General features: G+C 41.7%; 1 protein-coding gene across 1 annotated transcript in view; it reads left to right on the top strand.

The window, feature by feature from the left end:
• The window catches only part of ANKRD55 (ankyrin repeat domain 55), a 133,669-nt gene extending 125,422 nt beyond the window's left edge, over positions 1-8,247 (top strand). The window contains exons 10-11 of the mRNA XM_030798602.1: positions 5,351-5,443; positions 7,627-8,247. Coding sequence (XP_030654462.1) covers positions 5,351-5,443; positions 7,627-7,748 — 215 coding nt within the window. The 3' untranslated portion in view covers positions 7,749-8,247. The remainder of the gene's footprint in view (positions 1-5,350; positions 5,444-7,626) is intronic.
• The last annotated feature ends 7,156 nt before the right edge of the window (positions 8,248-15,403 follow it).

Here is a 15,403-nt window from a genome sequence, read left to right as displayed (position 1 = left end):
GTCCCCATGTGAATCAGCTCCCATTAAGAATTCATCTGGCTTAAGTGCCACACTTCTGCTTGCATCTCATTGGCCTAAACTTTGGTCATATATTCACAGCTATCAACAAGGAGTCTTTTAGCTGGCCACATTGCTATCCCTCCAAAATTGGATTTCTGTTTCTAAGTGAGGGAGTAGATATTGGATAGAGAATTAGTACATTCTGACACATGTGCCACCCAAAAATTTCCAACTTATTTGAAATAAAAGGAAATTCAATAAACATGGTTTGGGGATTTGCTCACTTACACAATGAAATAACTAGAAGAATCCTGGGACAGCAGAAAGCAGAAAGGGAAAGGTGAATTTCTCCAATGGAATCTGCCTGTATCAAATTTTTTTTTCAACCAATTTTTCTGAGTGCTGATTATAACTAGGAGCCATTCTAGGCAACTGAGTCATGATAAGATAAATTTCCCAAGTGTCTTCAGCCTATAAATCAGCTTTAAGGGGTATAGATTTACTAAAATGCTTCTGCAACTGACTTTAAATTGACTTTCTTCTCATGTTTAGATACAGTCATAGGGTTTTAAAAATGGAAAGGAGCTTAGTCATTTGATCATACATTAAATGATTGCTGAGTGTTTATCACAGTGATTTATCAAAAGAGAGTGAGGGATTTTTTTTTTTTTGAGAGAGAGATAAGATCTGTCACCCAGGCTGGAGTACAGTGGCTTGATCATAGCTCACTTCAGCCTCAAACTCCTGGGCTTAAGCAATCCTCCCATCTCAACCTCCAATGTAACTGGAACTGCAGACACATTCCTCCTCTGGCTAATTTTTTTGTCATCATGTTTTTGTAGAGACAAGGGTCTCACTTTGTTACCCAGACTAGTCTAGAACCCCTGGCCTCAAGCAATCCTCCCATCTTGGCCTCCCAAAATTCTGGGATTATAGATATGAGCCACTGAGGCTGGGCGTGGTGGCTCATGCCTGTAATCCCAGCACTTTGGGAGGCCAAGGTGGGCGGATCACCTGAGGTCATGAGTTCGAGACCAACCTGCCCAACATAGTGAAACCCCATCTCTACTAAAAATACAAAAATACAAAAATTAGCCAGGTGTGGTGGCAGGCGCCTGTAGTCCCAGCTACTCTGGAGGCCGAGGTGGGATAATCGCTTGAACTCAGGAGGCAGAGGTTGCGGTGAGCCGAGATTGCGCCACTGCACTCCAGCCTGGGCGACAGAGCGAGACTCTGTCTCAAAAAAAAAAAAAAAAAAAGCTTTCCTAGCCTTGCGGATTTTATTTTTGTGATCATTTTTAACAATAATTGTATTTTTTGAGACGGATTCTCGCTCTGTCGCCCAGGCTGGAGTGCAGTGGTGCGATCTCGGCTTACTGCAAGCTCCGCCTCCCGGGTTCACGCCATTCTCCTGCCTCAGCCTCTCCGAGTAGCTGGGACTACAGGTGCCCGCCACCACACCCGGCTAATTTTTTGTATTTTTAGTAGAGACGGGGTTTCACCGTGGTCTCGATCTCCTGACCTCATGATCGGCCCGCCTCGGCCTCCCAAAGTGCTGGGATTACAAGCGTGAGCCACCGCGCCCAGCCAACAATAATTGTTTTGAGATCACTGAGGCTTCTGCACTACACTGAAGTGGGTGTTGTCGTTGTTGTTAGTCTGGGAGTGTTGAAACTTTATGTGAAAGTTTAATGTGGTAAAGCAATTGGATAAATCATCCCACTGTAGCGCTGACTTGAACTTGGATTGTCCCTTTATCTTTGGATTTCCTCCTTTCCTGCCCTGGGTTTGGTAGAAATAATATGAGTTAGCAGTGCTGCTGTTAAAATTCCAGGCAGCCACTATCCAATGCTTACATCAGCAGCCTTGAACATTTAGCTGTAATGATTATTGCTTAACATTTATTGAGACCTGTCAGGGGTTGGATGCAGCAAGATGGGGGATGAAGCACTTATCCTAGAGACTTGGAATTTGGAGCACGTCAGCTTAATTCATTGCAGGCAGCTTTCAGAGAAAATGGAACAGAAAGCTCTGTGGTGTTGTCTGCTAGCCTGGTTATTTATAAGCCATCACAAGAAAAGTAAAAAAGTGTGCACTTCCTTTCTCCTGCAAAAGAGAGCTTCCTTCTCTAGAATTTTCTAGACTATCTCAGCAACAATGCACTCTTCTGGCTGGTTAGGTCTGATTCTGTGATCCCTCTGTCTAAACCCATCAAAGGTTTTGCATCTTTTCAGGACAAAGGCCAGGGTTCTAAACTGGGCAAACAAAGCCCTCACGGCATGGTCAGGCCTCATGGCATGGTCATGCTCAGCTTCTGCACCACCCATCTCAAATCCCCAACCCTACCTCTTCAGAAGTTCTTTGAATATGTCTCAGTTTCTTGACAATTTCATACCTTTTCATTCTGTGACATCTTGGCCCTTGTTATTATTTTGGGTTCTCTCCGCTGTGTGCTTCACTGATTCCTACACTCTTTTAAGAACCAACTCAAAACTCATCTTCTATAATATGTGAAGGTCACCCTGATCTCTGTAGGAAATATGGCTCTTTCTTAGGACTCCTAATAAGAACAGCTCCACCTGGCCAGGCACGGTGGCTCACGCCTGTAATCCCAACACTTTGGGAGGCTGAGACGGGTGGATCACCTGAAGTCAGGAGTTCAAGATCAGCCTGGCCAACATGGTGAAACCCTGTCTCTACTAAAAATACAAAAATTAGCCTGGTGTGGTGGCACACGCCTGTAGTCCCAGCTACTCAGGAGGCTGAGGCAGTAGAATTGCTGGAACCCAGGAGGCAGAGGCTGCCGTGAGCCACGATGGCACTACTACACTCCATCCTGAGCAACAGAGGGAGATACTGTCTCCAAAAAAGGAAAAAAAAAAGAATAGCTCCACCTTGCTGACCTACACACCTACACATTTCACTTTCCACTACATTGCAGGAGAGATTTTATCCTCTTTATAATTGAAGAAATTGAGACAGAGAGGTTAGCTCATCTGCCTAAGGTCACAGAGCTAGCTAGAAAGTGGCAGAAGAGATATTGGAACAAAGTCTATGGGACCCAAGAAAACTTAACTTCTCTGGACCATTCCTTCTTCTGCAATGCCCTCACAAACTCTATCACAGCACTTCTTATGGGAGCTATCTCTCCTCTCACATCAATTGCAATCCCCTCCTGAACGCCTTGCCTTCTCCTCTTTGTACTCCAGGGTCTGGAATATAATGAGTGCTCAATGGATGATTGCTGAATTATCTATTTATTATTATTATTATCATTATTATTATTATTAATCCTGCAGTCACCTTGGGTTCCATCATGTAACTGTGAAAACATTTCCTATCCTTTTTTTCTAGGACAGTGGTCCTTGACCCTGTCCCCAAAGCTGAACACTCCCTGGAGTTGCCTGCAGCACCAGACAGCTTTGGGCTATGCACGGCTCCACCCTGTCCCTGAAAACCGAGCAAAATGCCAACATGGAATAAAGGTTAATTCCCCTTCATCTCCAAGTCACTGCTGTAGCCCTTCTTTGCCCACTGCTCCCATCTGCTTAGAGAAGGCAGAATAATAGAAGTTACAGGGTCAGCCCTATAAGGTTGAAGTCTAGGCTCTGTCCCTTCCTAGCGTGTGACTTGAGCACTTTTAGAACTCCTCCAAGTCACAAGGTCCTCATTTGTAAAGTGAGGATGATAATAGAATGTATCTCACAAGAAAAAGTGATTGTCAGAATTAAATAAGATTATCCCTATTCCTGACAGAAGTAAGTGTTCCATAAACATAACTCATAATTTTCATTATCTCATTGTTGGTTTTACAAATTTCTGCTCAAGTGTTCATGGATAAATAAGCTGTTCGCTAATATAAATTTTAATGTTAATTCTACACAGGAATATTTTCTCTGTAAATAATGGCTCCTGAAGTTATTTGATGTTCGGTGTTCAAAAGGATAAAATAAAATGGCAAAATATCCACCAGGGAGACTGGAGATTTAATCTCCATCAACTAACATTGCTGAGGTGGCCACTTCTGCACAGACCATCCACCATGAGATTCACTTAAACAGATGCAAGGTGTTCTTGGCTAATCCTCTTGTTTTTTCTTTTTTTCTTATGCTATTTTGCTCCAACAGACGACCCTTAAAGTCTAGGAGCATTGCTATAGCAATTCTGGTTCTTTCTTACTAGACTGATAGGCAAAAGATCAAATAATCTTTTTTTATTAAGGTCTATTGAGTACTTTACCCTATAAGCTAAATGCTTTACTCTTGTTCTCCAATTTAATCCTCATGACAAGTGGAAAAGACATACAATTATTTTCAACATTTTGTATATGAAAAAATTGAGGTGTTGAGAGGTAATACCACTTGCCCAAGGTCATATAACTAAAAAGTGAGGAAGCAGGGATTCAAGCCTAATTCTGTTTGACCCCAGAGCCCAACCAAGCTCCTATTCATGACACCATCCAGTCAATTTTAAAATGGATTTAAATCACATTTGTGTGTTCCCTTCTATTTTCAGGTATCGAACATCCGTATCTTAAAGTCAGTAGTACATTGATGAATGTTTAACAGCTGGCTTTCCAGGAGAAAAATCTGTGCTTGCTGATTTTTCATGGTGTAAATACACCCACCATGGCTGATTTCAAGACACTAGTGTGATGTCAAACAGTTCACAACATTTCTGAAAATGTAACCATCAGCTCTCAAGAGCCGGCTCACATGGTCCACACACACACCACTGCTTTCTGTCCAAGTTAGAGAATAGGTTTCCCAAGTGCATCCACCCCATTCCATCTTCCAGGTCAATGATTCTCCATCCTGGCTGCACTTGAATCAGCTGGGAGCTGATAAACATCTGACACCACGCCCCACCTCCAGAGATTCTGATCTAATAACCTGGGATGTGGCTTGGAAAGCAGTATGTTTTCTAACTTCTTAGATAATTCCTACGTGCAGCCAGGATTGAGAAACTCTGCTTTAGAAGAAAATACTCTACTCATCACCCACTCATTTCATCAAAGATTTGATGAATATATAAGATATGCCATATCTATATTATTTTCATTTTTTTCAACTTTAACTTTTATGGGGTGAGTAACCCACTGTGTTTCTTTATAAAATTTTATTTAAACTAGTACACTCAAGAAATGATTTCTAGTGCCTTTTTCTATCATTTAAACAGTGACTGGTATATAACAGAAATGCAATAAAGTGTAGCTATCGTTTTCATTGTTATTGTTACCACCTTAAATTTAGTGATCTGTAACAACTTTGATGATTCTCTTATCCATTGCATTCTGTAATTTGCACTTGGTTGAGTCTCAAGTAATTGATGCAAATATGTTTATCTTCAGGACAAAATTTTCAGCATCTTTCCCCAAACAGACACAAAATCAGGGATCTTCCTTTCACTCGGAACAACCTAGCTCCCCTACCAGATCAAAAATGTAAGTATTATGAATCTTCCTCAGCTTCATTTGCAAGTGTTAACACATCTAGACACAACTAAATGTTATTTCAGTTTACTTTCATTTTTCTTTTTTTTTTTTTTGAGATGGAGTCTTGCTCTGTCGCCCAGGCTAGAGTGCAATGGCATGATCTCAGCTCACTGCAACCTCCACCTCCCAGGTTCAAGCAATTCCCCTGCCTCAGCCTCCCAAGTAGCTGGGATTACAGGCACCTGCCACCATGCCTGGCTAATTTTTGTATTTTTTTTAGTAGAGATGGGGTTTCGCCATGTTGGCCAGGCTGGTTTCCAACTCCTGACCTCAAGTGATCCACCCGCCTCGGCCTCCCAAAGTGCTAGGATTACAGGCGTGAGCCACCACGCCCAGCCCTACTTTCATGTTTCAAGGGAACATCAGGTGCCAACACTTATAAATTACAGGAAAACAGAGACCATCTTTAAAGCTTTTTTTAAATGCTTATTTTTAAAAAAAAAATAATACTCCCTCCCTTTAGGAATTTTTGTGTTTAAACTATTGAAACAATAACCAGTTTATTTTTACATGTATTATTTAATGTCTTTAGGAAGGTGCTTTAAAAATTCTTTCTTAAGACTGGCCTCCTGATAGCGGTTTCCTTACTATACTGGACAGATAGAAATGTACATCACCTCTATACTCACAGTCCATGCATTCCTAAGCAGAAAAAAAAAATGCAGTTCATCAGGATTACTTTTGGTATTATTGATTTATTTTATATGAAAAAAACTTTCCTAATATAAAATATTAATATACTCCATTGGGCCAGTGATCTTCAAACTTTAGTGTGCCTAAGTATTACCTGGGGTGTTTGTTGTGAAGTAGATTCCTGGGTCCCCCACCTAGAGATTCTGAGTTTGAATATTCTCATATCTATACTCTGAAGCATAATAATAATAAAGCAAGTTTTATTATTATTCCTGTTGTAGAGCCAGGAACAAAACTACAGGACACTGAGTCTACTGCCTCATGAAATAAGCTATACTCACTGGATTCTATTTTCTTTTTTTCTTCCAATTGCACCCCACTGCATTTATCACAGACACACACACACAGCCCCTCCACATCCTCGTGAGTGCAGGTTAGATGATTTAGGAGCTGTCCTATTTCAGATAAGTTTCTCAACCTTTCTGTACTTTAGTTTCCTCACTGCCCATAACAATAGTGCCATTCTAATAAGATTTATAGGAGTACTAAATAAGATAACGTATGTAAAACACTTGGCACACTGTTTGCACAGAGTATATATCCAGTATGTCTTTCTCCCCTAGGCTAGGGTTTGAAGGAGACAAACCAAGAGCTCTAGAACTCTTTAGGTAAAAACAATGAACAACAGGGTCTTAGTACGACTCTGTCTTTCGGCAGATAAGGAAACTAAGAAGTAGAGGGATATGTACAAGGTCATACAGAGAGTTAGTAGCAGAAACCAAGACCTCTTCCTTGACAGATCAGTTCCTCTGCCCTTTACAGATGTGTGTAAAATGAACATTTTGGATGGTGTCAATTCTATCATTGAATGAAATTCAAGCCTGAACCTGTCTTTAAGCAGAACTGTAGCCACAAAAACATCTAGTTAAGGAAAGAGCCACTCAGTCTTGAATGCTGATGGAGCTTGGAGAAGCCAAAGAGAGGTTTTCTTTGGCAGGGCCCAAGAGCTTTGCTTTTCACAGTTAAGTTTCAGGAGAGAAGGAATGATAAAGATCTTTGATCAACTTAGCTCTACAAAAAAGGAATGAAAGGGCCCACAGTGCTTTTCCTAAAAGAAGCCTGAGAGCCTTTTGAGGTTTGCATAAAAGCACAGTACAAATGTCTTGGGCCTTCTTTAGAGCCTTGTGAGCAGTTTTTGAACATCAACAGCTACTCCACTCCAAGGAAGAGCTCTGCCAGGCACGCACAGCCCAATCATGTTTGATCAAACGTGGTACAGTCTTCTATGTGTGCATATTGGAAATCCCAGACTTCGTGCAGCAAGCCTGAACAGATATATATACAAGATATACATACACAGCTTCTCTCTGCAGTCTAGCTCTCACCAAGACACACTTCTTAGAAATGCCTCCACTCCTAAAACACAACACAATTCTCCTGCTGCCTTCCTGTGAGAGAAGTGAATCTTGAAAGTCTCTCGTTCTATTCTTTCTTCCCAGTTCTATCTGGAGAACCTCTGCGGACAAACCGAGTGCTTCCTGCTATTCCAAGTCAACGAAGACACAGCACAGCAGCAGAAGAGAGTGAACATTCTGCCAACCCCACCAGTGATGAAAATTAACTGTGGGCCACTTGCTGCAGAAATGTAGATGAATATGTATTTTCAACTCTTAAAGGACAAGATTACTCTGGTTTGTAAGAACGAAGACCAATTTAGTAAGCTGCATTCTACAAGCCATCAGTTTTATAACTCGAAATTCTTTATTCCAAATAAAGACACTTCCTAAATAAGCACTTAGAATATTGGGTGTGCATATTAAGTCTGTGAATTTCTGTGACTTCCACATGCCAAAATTAAAAGACAAAATACGTTATCAGTAGGAAAACTGAGCTATGTTTGGTTTGCTTTGTGGCATGTGCACTGTTTTTTTGTTATTGTTCTTTGGTTGGTTTTTTGCTGAATGATTTTATGTTTTGGAAAAAAAAAAGTATGCTTTGCTGAATAAAAGCAAAAAACAAAAAAAAAAACACCACATCCCAGACATCTTCTTCACATTTATTGTCATTCTAACTTGAACTAATGAAACCTATTTAAAAATAAATTCCTATGATCAGTCACAGTTTACGGCTTTTAAATGTACAATCTTCTGCAAAATATTTTTTAACATTGTCAGTTCCTGGCTACAGCCCAAGTCACTTGACAATGTTTATCTCTCTTCTTTGTTATTTAATTATTTCCATATGTCATCATTTTCAGATATGATTGATTGTGCCAACAGGGAGAAGGTCATGTGATTTGGAAAGATCTACATCCTGGCCCAACAGAGTTGAATAGGCAGTTCTCACACATTTCTCAAATACTCTACGTATTTAACTATTTTTCTGTTTCAAAATAATGGTCTCTTGCCTACTCAAGACTTTCGCAAACTTAAGACTTAGCAAAGTTTTGAATGACTGCTACTCTCTGCAGATCTTACTAAGATAATTAGGTGTTGTTTGGATTGATTCGTGCTAGAGGTCTGCATAAAGTTCAAGGCTTAGCCGCATAAGATGATGGCCACTCTATGTTATTTGGGAGCCTAGATGTTATTTTGTGAATATCTCAAGTACCTGTATAACATTCACCACTTTATATTAGTAGTGTTTGTTTAGAAAGGTTAGGCTATACCATTAACTAGATAGAAGCTCCTCTGGGGCCAAATCACAATCCTTTGGCTTTGCACTTCTAGAAATTTATTCAATGCCTGGCACAAATAGGCACTTGATCATTTCATTTTTTTTTCAGGAAGGAAGGAAGTAGAGAGGCAAAGAGGGAGTTGGCAAGGAAGGCGGATGTAGAAAGCAATCATAAAAGATGTCATTAGTCCACAATCTCTTTTTTTTCTTTTTTGAGATAGAGTATCTCTCTGTCGCCCAGGCTGGAGTGCAGTGGCGCAATCTCAGCTCACTGCAACTTCTGCCTGCGGGTTCAAGGGATTCTCCTGTCTCAGCCTCCTGAGTAGCTGGGATTACAGGCACATGCCACCATGCCCTGCTAACTTTTTTGTGTTTTAATAGAGACAGGTTTCGCCATGTTGGCCAGGCTGGTCTTGAACTCTTGACCTCAGGTGATCCACCCACGTCGGCCTCCCAAAGTGCTGAGATTACAGGCATGAGCCACCGCACCCAGCCTAGTCCACAATCTCTTTTTGACAATGATAGTTGCATGAATCAGAGATTGTAAAGGAGAAAGTGTATGGATCAGCATTCCATGCTGGGCAGTAGCTAGGGGGAAAGAAAGTCCTGTTACAAACGGAAGGGCTTCAGGACATAGCTTCTGAAGAATTTTCCTTTTGTGTTGTTTTGTTTTGTTTGTGGGCTGTTCTCATCTTTGAAGAGTCATTCTTTAAGCATCAACCTGTTAAGTTGTTTGGCATCAGACTGTTAAGTTGTTCAGCTGTGTCACAGGCTACTTCTGAATCCATGTCCATCCACAAGTAGATTACCTAGCCCTACACTGCCTGCATCAGTCAGGGTAGGCTAACTTCCACTTTAACAACAAACAACCTCCAAATCTCACTGGCTGACACGGTTTGTTTCTTAGTCACAATACATGTCTCATACCAGCCGGCAGAGTTGGCTGATGTAGATTCCATTTCAATATGTTCTTCTTTGGTGACCAAACCAGAGGAAATGAGAGGTGAATCTCATTATTTACTCTCACATTTCATTTGCCAAGTCAAATTGTGTGGACATGCCTAACTTCAAAAGAAGTAAAGTAGTGTATTCTGGCCGTGCACGGTGGCTCATGCCTGTAATCCTAGCACTTTGGGAGGCCGAGATGGGCAGATCACGAGGTCAAGAGATCGAGACCATCTTGGCTAACATGGTGAAACCCCGTTTCTACTAAATATACAAAAAATTAGCCGGGTATAGTGGTGGGCGCCTGTAGTCCCAGCTACTTGGGAGGCTGAGGCAGGAGAATGGCGTGAACCCAGGGGGCAGAGCTTGCAGTGAGCCAAGATCACGCCACTGCACTCCAGCCTGGGTGACAGAGTCTCAAAAAAAAAAAAAAAAAATTAGCTGGGCATGGTGGCGCACGCCTGCAGTCCCAGCTACTCGGGAGGCTGAGGCAGGAGAATCGCTTGAACCTGGGAGATTGTCCACTGCACTCCAGCCTGGTGACAGTGCGAGACCCCATCTCAAAAAGAAAAAAAAAAAGTGAGGTCTCTCTAGTCCCATAGTTCACATATATAATCCCCAAACCATCATTTTCCTGTTCCAGAAAATTCATTCAAATTTCATAGTGTGGTATACCCTGGGCAAAGCCTTCTTCCTGAATTTGTTTGTTGGGTTTGTACATCTATACAGGCAATTTGTGGAAAGTGCCCACCAACTCAGTACTTTGTGCTAAACCAGTTAGAGTTGTTGGAAGTTAGGGTTGTTAATTTTTTTTCATTTTTCTTAGTTCCCTTTGGTAATCACCTGGTTGAACATAGGTGTTATTTCTTCCAGTAAACACTGAATTCCAGTGTTCTCATCTTGCTGGAAGTAAGCCAATATAAATAGATTGCTGTGGTTCCAGCTTATTATCCTTTTCAACTCTACCAGAGCACAACTTGGCACTCAATCTCATTTTAGAAAACCCCACCATGATGAGAAATATGCACATACTCCTCAACTTATGATGGAGTTATGTTCCAATAAACCCATCGTAAGTTGAAAATAGCATTGTCGAATTTTTTTTTTTTAAATTTTTTGAGACATGTCTCACTCTGTCACCCAGGCTGGAGTGCAGTGGTATGATCATGGCTCATTACAGCTTCAACTTCCCAGGCTCAGGTGATTCCCCAACCTCAGCCTCCCAAGTAGCTAGGACTACAGGTGTGCACCACCACACCTAGCTACTTTTTTTTTTTTTTTTTGAGGTGGAGTCTCGCTTTGTCGCCCAGGCTGGAGTGCAGTGGCGCAATCTCAGCTCACTGCAAGCTCCGCCTCCCGCGTTCACGTCATTCTCCTGCCTCAGCCTCCCAAGTAGCTGGGACTACAGGCGCCTGCCACCGCGCCCGGCTAATTTTTTGTATTTTTAGTAGAGACGGGGTTTCACCATGTTAGCCAGGATGGTCTCGATCTCCTGACCTCGTGATCCGCCCATCTCGGCTTCCCAAAGTGCTGGGATTACAGGCGTGAGCCACCACGCCCAGCCCCTAGCTACTTTTTTATATTTTTAATAGAGATGAGGTTTTGCCATGTTGTCCAGGCTGGTCTCAAACTCCTGGGCTCAAGCAGTCCTCCCACCTCGGCCTCCCAAAGTGCTGGGATTACAGTCATGAGCCACCACACCCAGCCCAAAAATACATTTAACACACTTAACCTACCAAACATCATCGCTTATCCTAGCCTACCTTTAATGTGCTCAGAACACTCGTAATAGCCTACAGCAGAACAAAATTATCTAACACAAAGCCTACATTATAACAGTGTTGACTATCTCATGTAATTTATTAAATACTATACTGAAAGTGAAAAACAGAATGGTTGTATGGGTACTCGAAGTAAAGTCAAAAAATCATAAGTTGAATGATCATAAGTCAAGGACCATCTGTAATGCGTTCCAGAAAGACAATCATAACCATTAATTTTACTTTTGCCTCTACTTTTTTTTTTTTTGAAATTTACAAATGCATGTCTCTAAGCATGTGCATCCTGGCATCTTAAAGATAATCTTTTGAAAACAACCTTTTGGAATCCACCCTAGGTTTAAATGGGGTAACTAAGAAGGAACATATTTTACCTTAGCATAAAATATAATGCCCAAGTCAAAAACTAAATTAATAAAGAAACATGATAGCATCTCTCACATGTAGTAGTGAGACTCTCTGATGGTCTTCAAGGGAAAAATGATATTTTGAAATCAGAGAATTCTGTTAGAATCACATATTTCCTAGACATTGACAAATAAACGTAAATACTAGTGGATGAAGACTGTCAACAAACTGTATGTTCCAATAGAAATTATAGTCTTTCAAAGCAAATGCCTTTGTATTCTGACCCCTGTTCCAGTCTAACCCTGGTTTTTTTGGACAGCTGAATGAGCTATTGAAAGTTGAACAGTTTCCATTCAGTATGTCACACCAGCACAATTGTCACTAGAGAGACAAAGGTAGTTTTCACACTGATGTGTGAAAAACAGGAAATAACATGTTGATTATTAAACCCCTATTATAATGTTTATTAATGCTGAATGGTAAACCACCTTGCCACTGCTAGTGGTCTACAAACTGGGGAAAATGAGAGCAAAAGAAAGATTCCCAGTTCCCTTCAAAGGATGAGGTACAATCTAACTGGTTGACATGAAAGATAGGGAACTGAAATTTTTGTAGACTAGGGCCAGCTGTAAGATTGGAAGGTGGGAGGAGGATGGAGGAGACTGCAAAAGACCCCACATGAGCAGAGAATCCAAGAACTGAACCCAGATTCAAACAGATGACCATGAGCAACGTCTCCGGTGTGCTGAAAGCGAACCTGGGCCAAAGACATAACAGTGAATGAAGGTGAAGGAAGGAAATTATCTCCATTGCTTCTATTCATGTGATGTAAAAGTACTTCCAAAAGGCTTTTAAGAGAAGCCAATGACACTTACTGACTACTTAGCCACTGATAATTTAAAAAGACAGGTTATGAGGAAGCAAAGCCACATCTTAGAGCCCAGAGGATTGTCCTCTGCAATGGGCAAGCCAAGGCCTGGCCTCAGCCTCAGAAGGATGAGCTCCGTTTCCCTTGACTAACACTTCAGACATTGCCCACTGATCTCCTAGGACAGGGGTCCCCAACCCACAGGCCACAGACCAGTACCAGTCCATGGCCTGTTCGGAAGCTGGCCACACAGCAGGAGGTGAGCAGTGGGTGAGTGAACGAAGTTTCATCTGTATTTACAGCTGCTCCCCATCACTCTCATTACTGTCTGAGCTCCACCTCCTGTCAGATCAGTGGCAGCATTAGATTCTCACTGGAGCACGAACCCTATTGTGAGCTGTGCATGCGAACAATCTAGGTTGTGCACTCCTTATGAGAATCTAATGCCCGATGATCTGCCACTGTTTCCCATCACCCTGAGATGGGACCGTCTAGTCATAGGAAAACAAGCTCAGGGCTCCCACTGATTCTACATTATGAAGAGTATGTAATAACAATAGAAAAAAAGTACACAATAAATGTGCTTGAATCATCCTGAAACCATCACCCCCCACTCTGCACCCTGTCCATGGAAAAACTGTCTTCCACGAACCAGTCCCTGGTGCCAGGAAGGTTGGGGACTGCTGTAATATATGTATGCATGATTCAGCTACACCCAGAAATGGGATTTCCCCTCAGAGCTCATCATGGGCTTGGACGATCACTGCTTCTCCCTGTTACCTTGCAAGCCTATTAACAGCTCACCACTCAGTTTAGCCAGTTTTTCTATTCAAGGTAGGTAGCCTGGTCTTAATGCAGGCAGAACTGACTATGGCTTCGTGCCTGCTCTTGTTATCACTCTCTGCACCCTATAAACACTCAGGAAATATATGTGTGCCCCCTTCAACCGCCTTTGTAACTAAGAAATAAACACCAGCCCCTAGAAATGGGGTCCAAGTCAGGAAAGAAGTAGACATGTCAGTGTCTTCCCTTCCACCAGCTCTTCCAGAATTAGGGGGATGAACAAAGGTTCCACAACCAGGCAAAGTCCAGATCTTTTGTGCAGAAAATAGACATATATGGGTCTGAATTACTTGGCTATTTATATAACCAATCACTGTTGGTAAGGAGTAAGGTTAGTTTAAATCACATGCCCTAAGAACTTAGACATCACTCAGATAGGCAGGAAGGCCTCTTAGGGGTTCAGTCCTAATGTCAAGAAGAAATTATCTCCTTTTTTGGCACCTATTCTCTGGCCTCAGCTTATCTTGTTCTGGACCAGCAATAGCTGATTATAATTCATTCATTCATTCATTCATTCTTCCAACAAATATTTGTTGACTGCTTGCCCTGAAGCTTAGAGCCAAAGAGTCTTTTTGTAGTTTGTACAATTTCAGAGTATGAGAAAATCTGGACTTTTTTTTGTTGTTGGTTTGTTGTTTGTTTTGTTCATTTGTTTTTGGAGACAAGGTCTCGCTCTGTTGCCCCAGGCTGGAGTGCACTGGAGTGATCATAGCTCACGGCAGCCTCAAACTTCTGGGCTCAAGCAATCCTCCTCCTTGAGCCTCCCAAGTAGATGGGACTACAGGCATGTTCCACCACACCCAAGTAATTTATTTCTATTTTTAGTAAAGATGAGGTTTCACTATGTTGTCCAAGCTTGTCTTGAATTCCTGAACTCAAGCAATCCTCCCACCTTGGCCTCCCAAAGAGCTGGAATTACAGGTGTGAGCCACTGCACCCAACCTAGACTGGTTCTTACAAGTCAGTAACCTTCTTGGTTAGGCTAAAAAGAAACCTTAATATATCTGGCAAAGCTGCCCCAGTCTCATAAGTGTTGGTATCACTGTCTATTTCTTTATCATAATGATACTTCATGTTAATTTGGCCTCACTTCTTCATCAGTAGGTCTATTCAGGAAAAATCTGACTTGTGAGACTGTAGGAAGTGAGGAAAAGAATGGGGGATGCCGATTCTTCTCAGCAAAGCACAGAACAGCAAGTAGTTTCTCAATTGTGTTTCATCTTCAACATTTAATTTGTTCTTTTTCATTTTTCTCTTTCTTTTTTTTTTTTTTTTTGAGACAAGTTCTCACTCCATTGTCCTGGTTGGAGTGCAGTGGCACAATCACGGCTCACTGTAGCCTCTGCTTCCTAGGCTCAGGTGATCCTCCCACCTCAGTCTCCCGAGTAACTGGGACTACAGGCGTGCGCCACCACACCCGGCTAGCTTTTGTATTTTTTCTAGAGACAGGGTTTTGTCATGTTGTCCAGGCTGATCTCAAACTGAGCTCAAGTGATCCACCTGCCTTGGCCTCCCAAAGTGCTGGGATTACAGGTGTGAGCCACCACGCCCAGCCATCTTCAACATTTAAAAGTTAACTTTACAAACTATTTTAAAATCAGAATGAATACAATATAATGCTTTGTTATGATTTTTTATTACTTCAGAATTTAACATAAACATATGAGTAATTGCCTTTTTTCAATTAAACTTGATCTGGAGAATGTGTCTTCTCAACAATTTTCTTTTTCTTTTTTCTTTTTTTTGAGACGGAGTCTCTCGCTCTGTTGCCTAGGCTGGAGTGTGATGGCGTGATCTCGGCTCACTGCAACCTCTGCC

The sequence above is a fragment of the Nomascus leucogenys genome, chromosome 18 (genome assembly GCF_006542625.1).
Source record: "Nomascus leucogenys isolate Asia chromosome 18, Asia_NLE_v1, whole genome shotgun sequence".
Classification (NCBI taxonomy): domain Eukaryota; kingdom Metazoa; phylum Chordata; class Mammalia; order Primates; family Hylobatidae; genus Nomascus; species Nomascus leucogenys.
The sequence above is the reverse complement of the archived record's forward strand: the minus strand, read 5'-3'. Positions and strand labels throughout refer to the sequence as shown.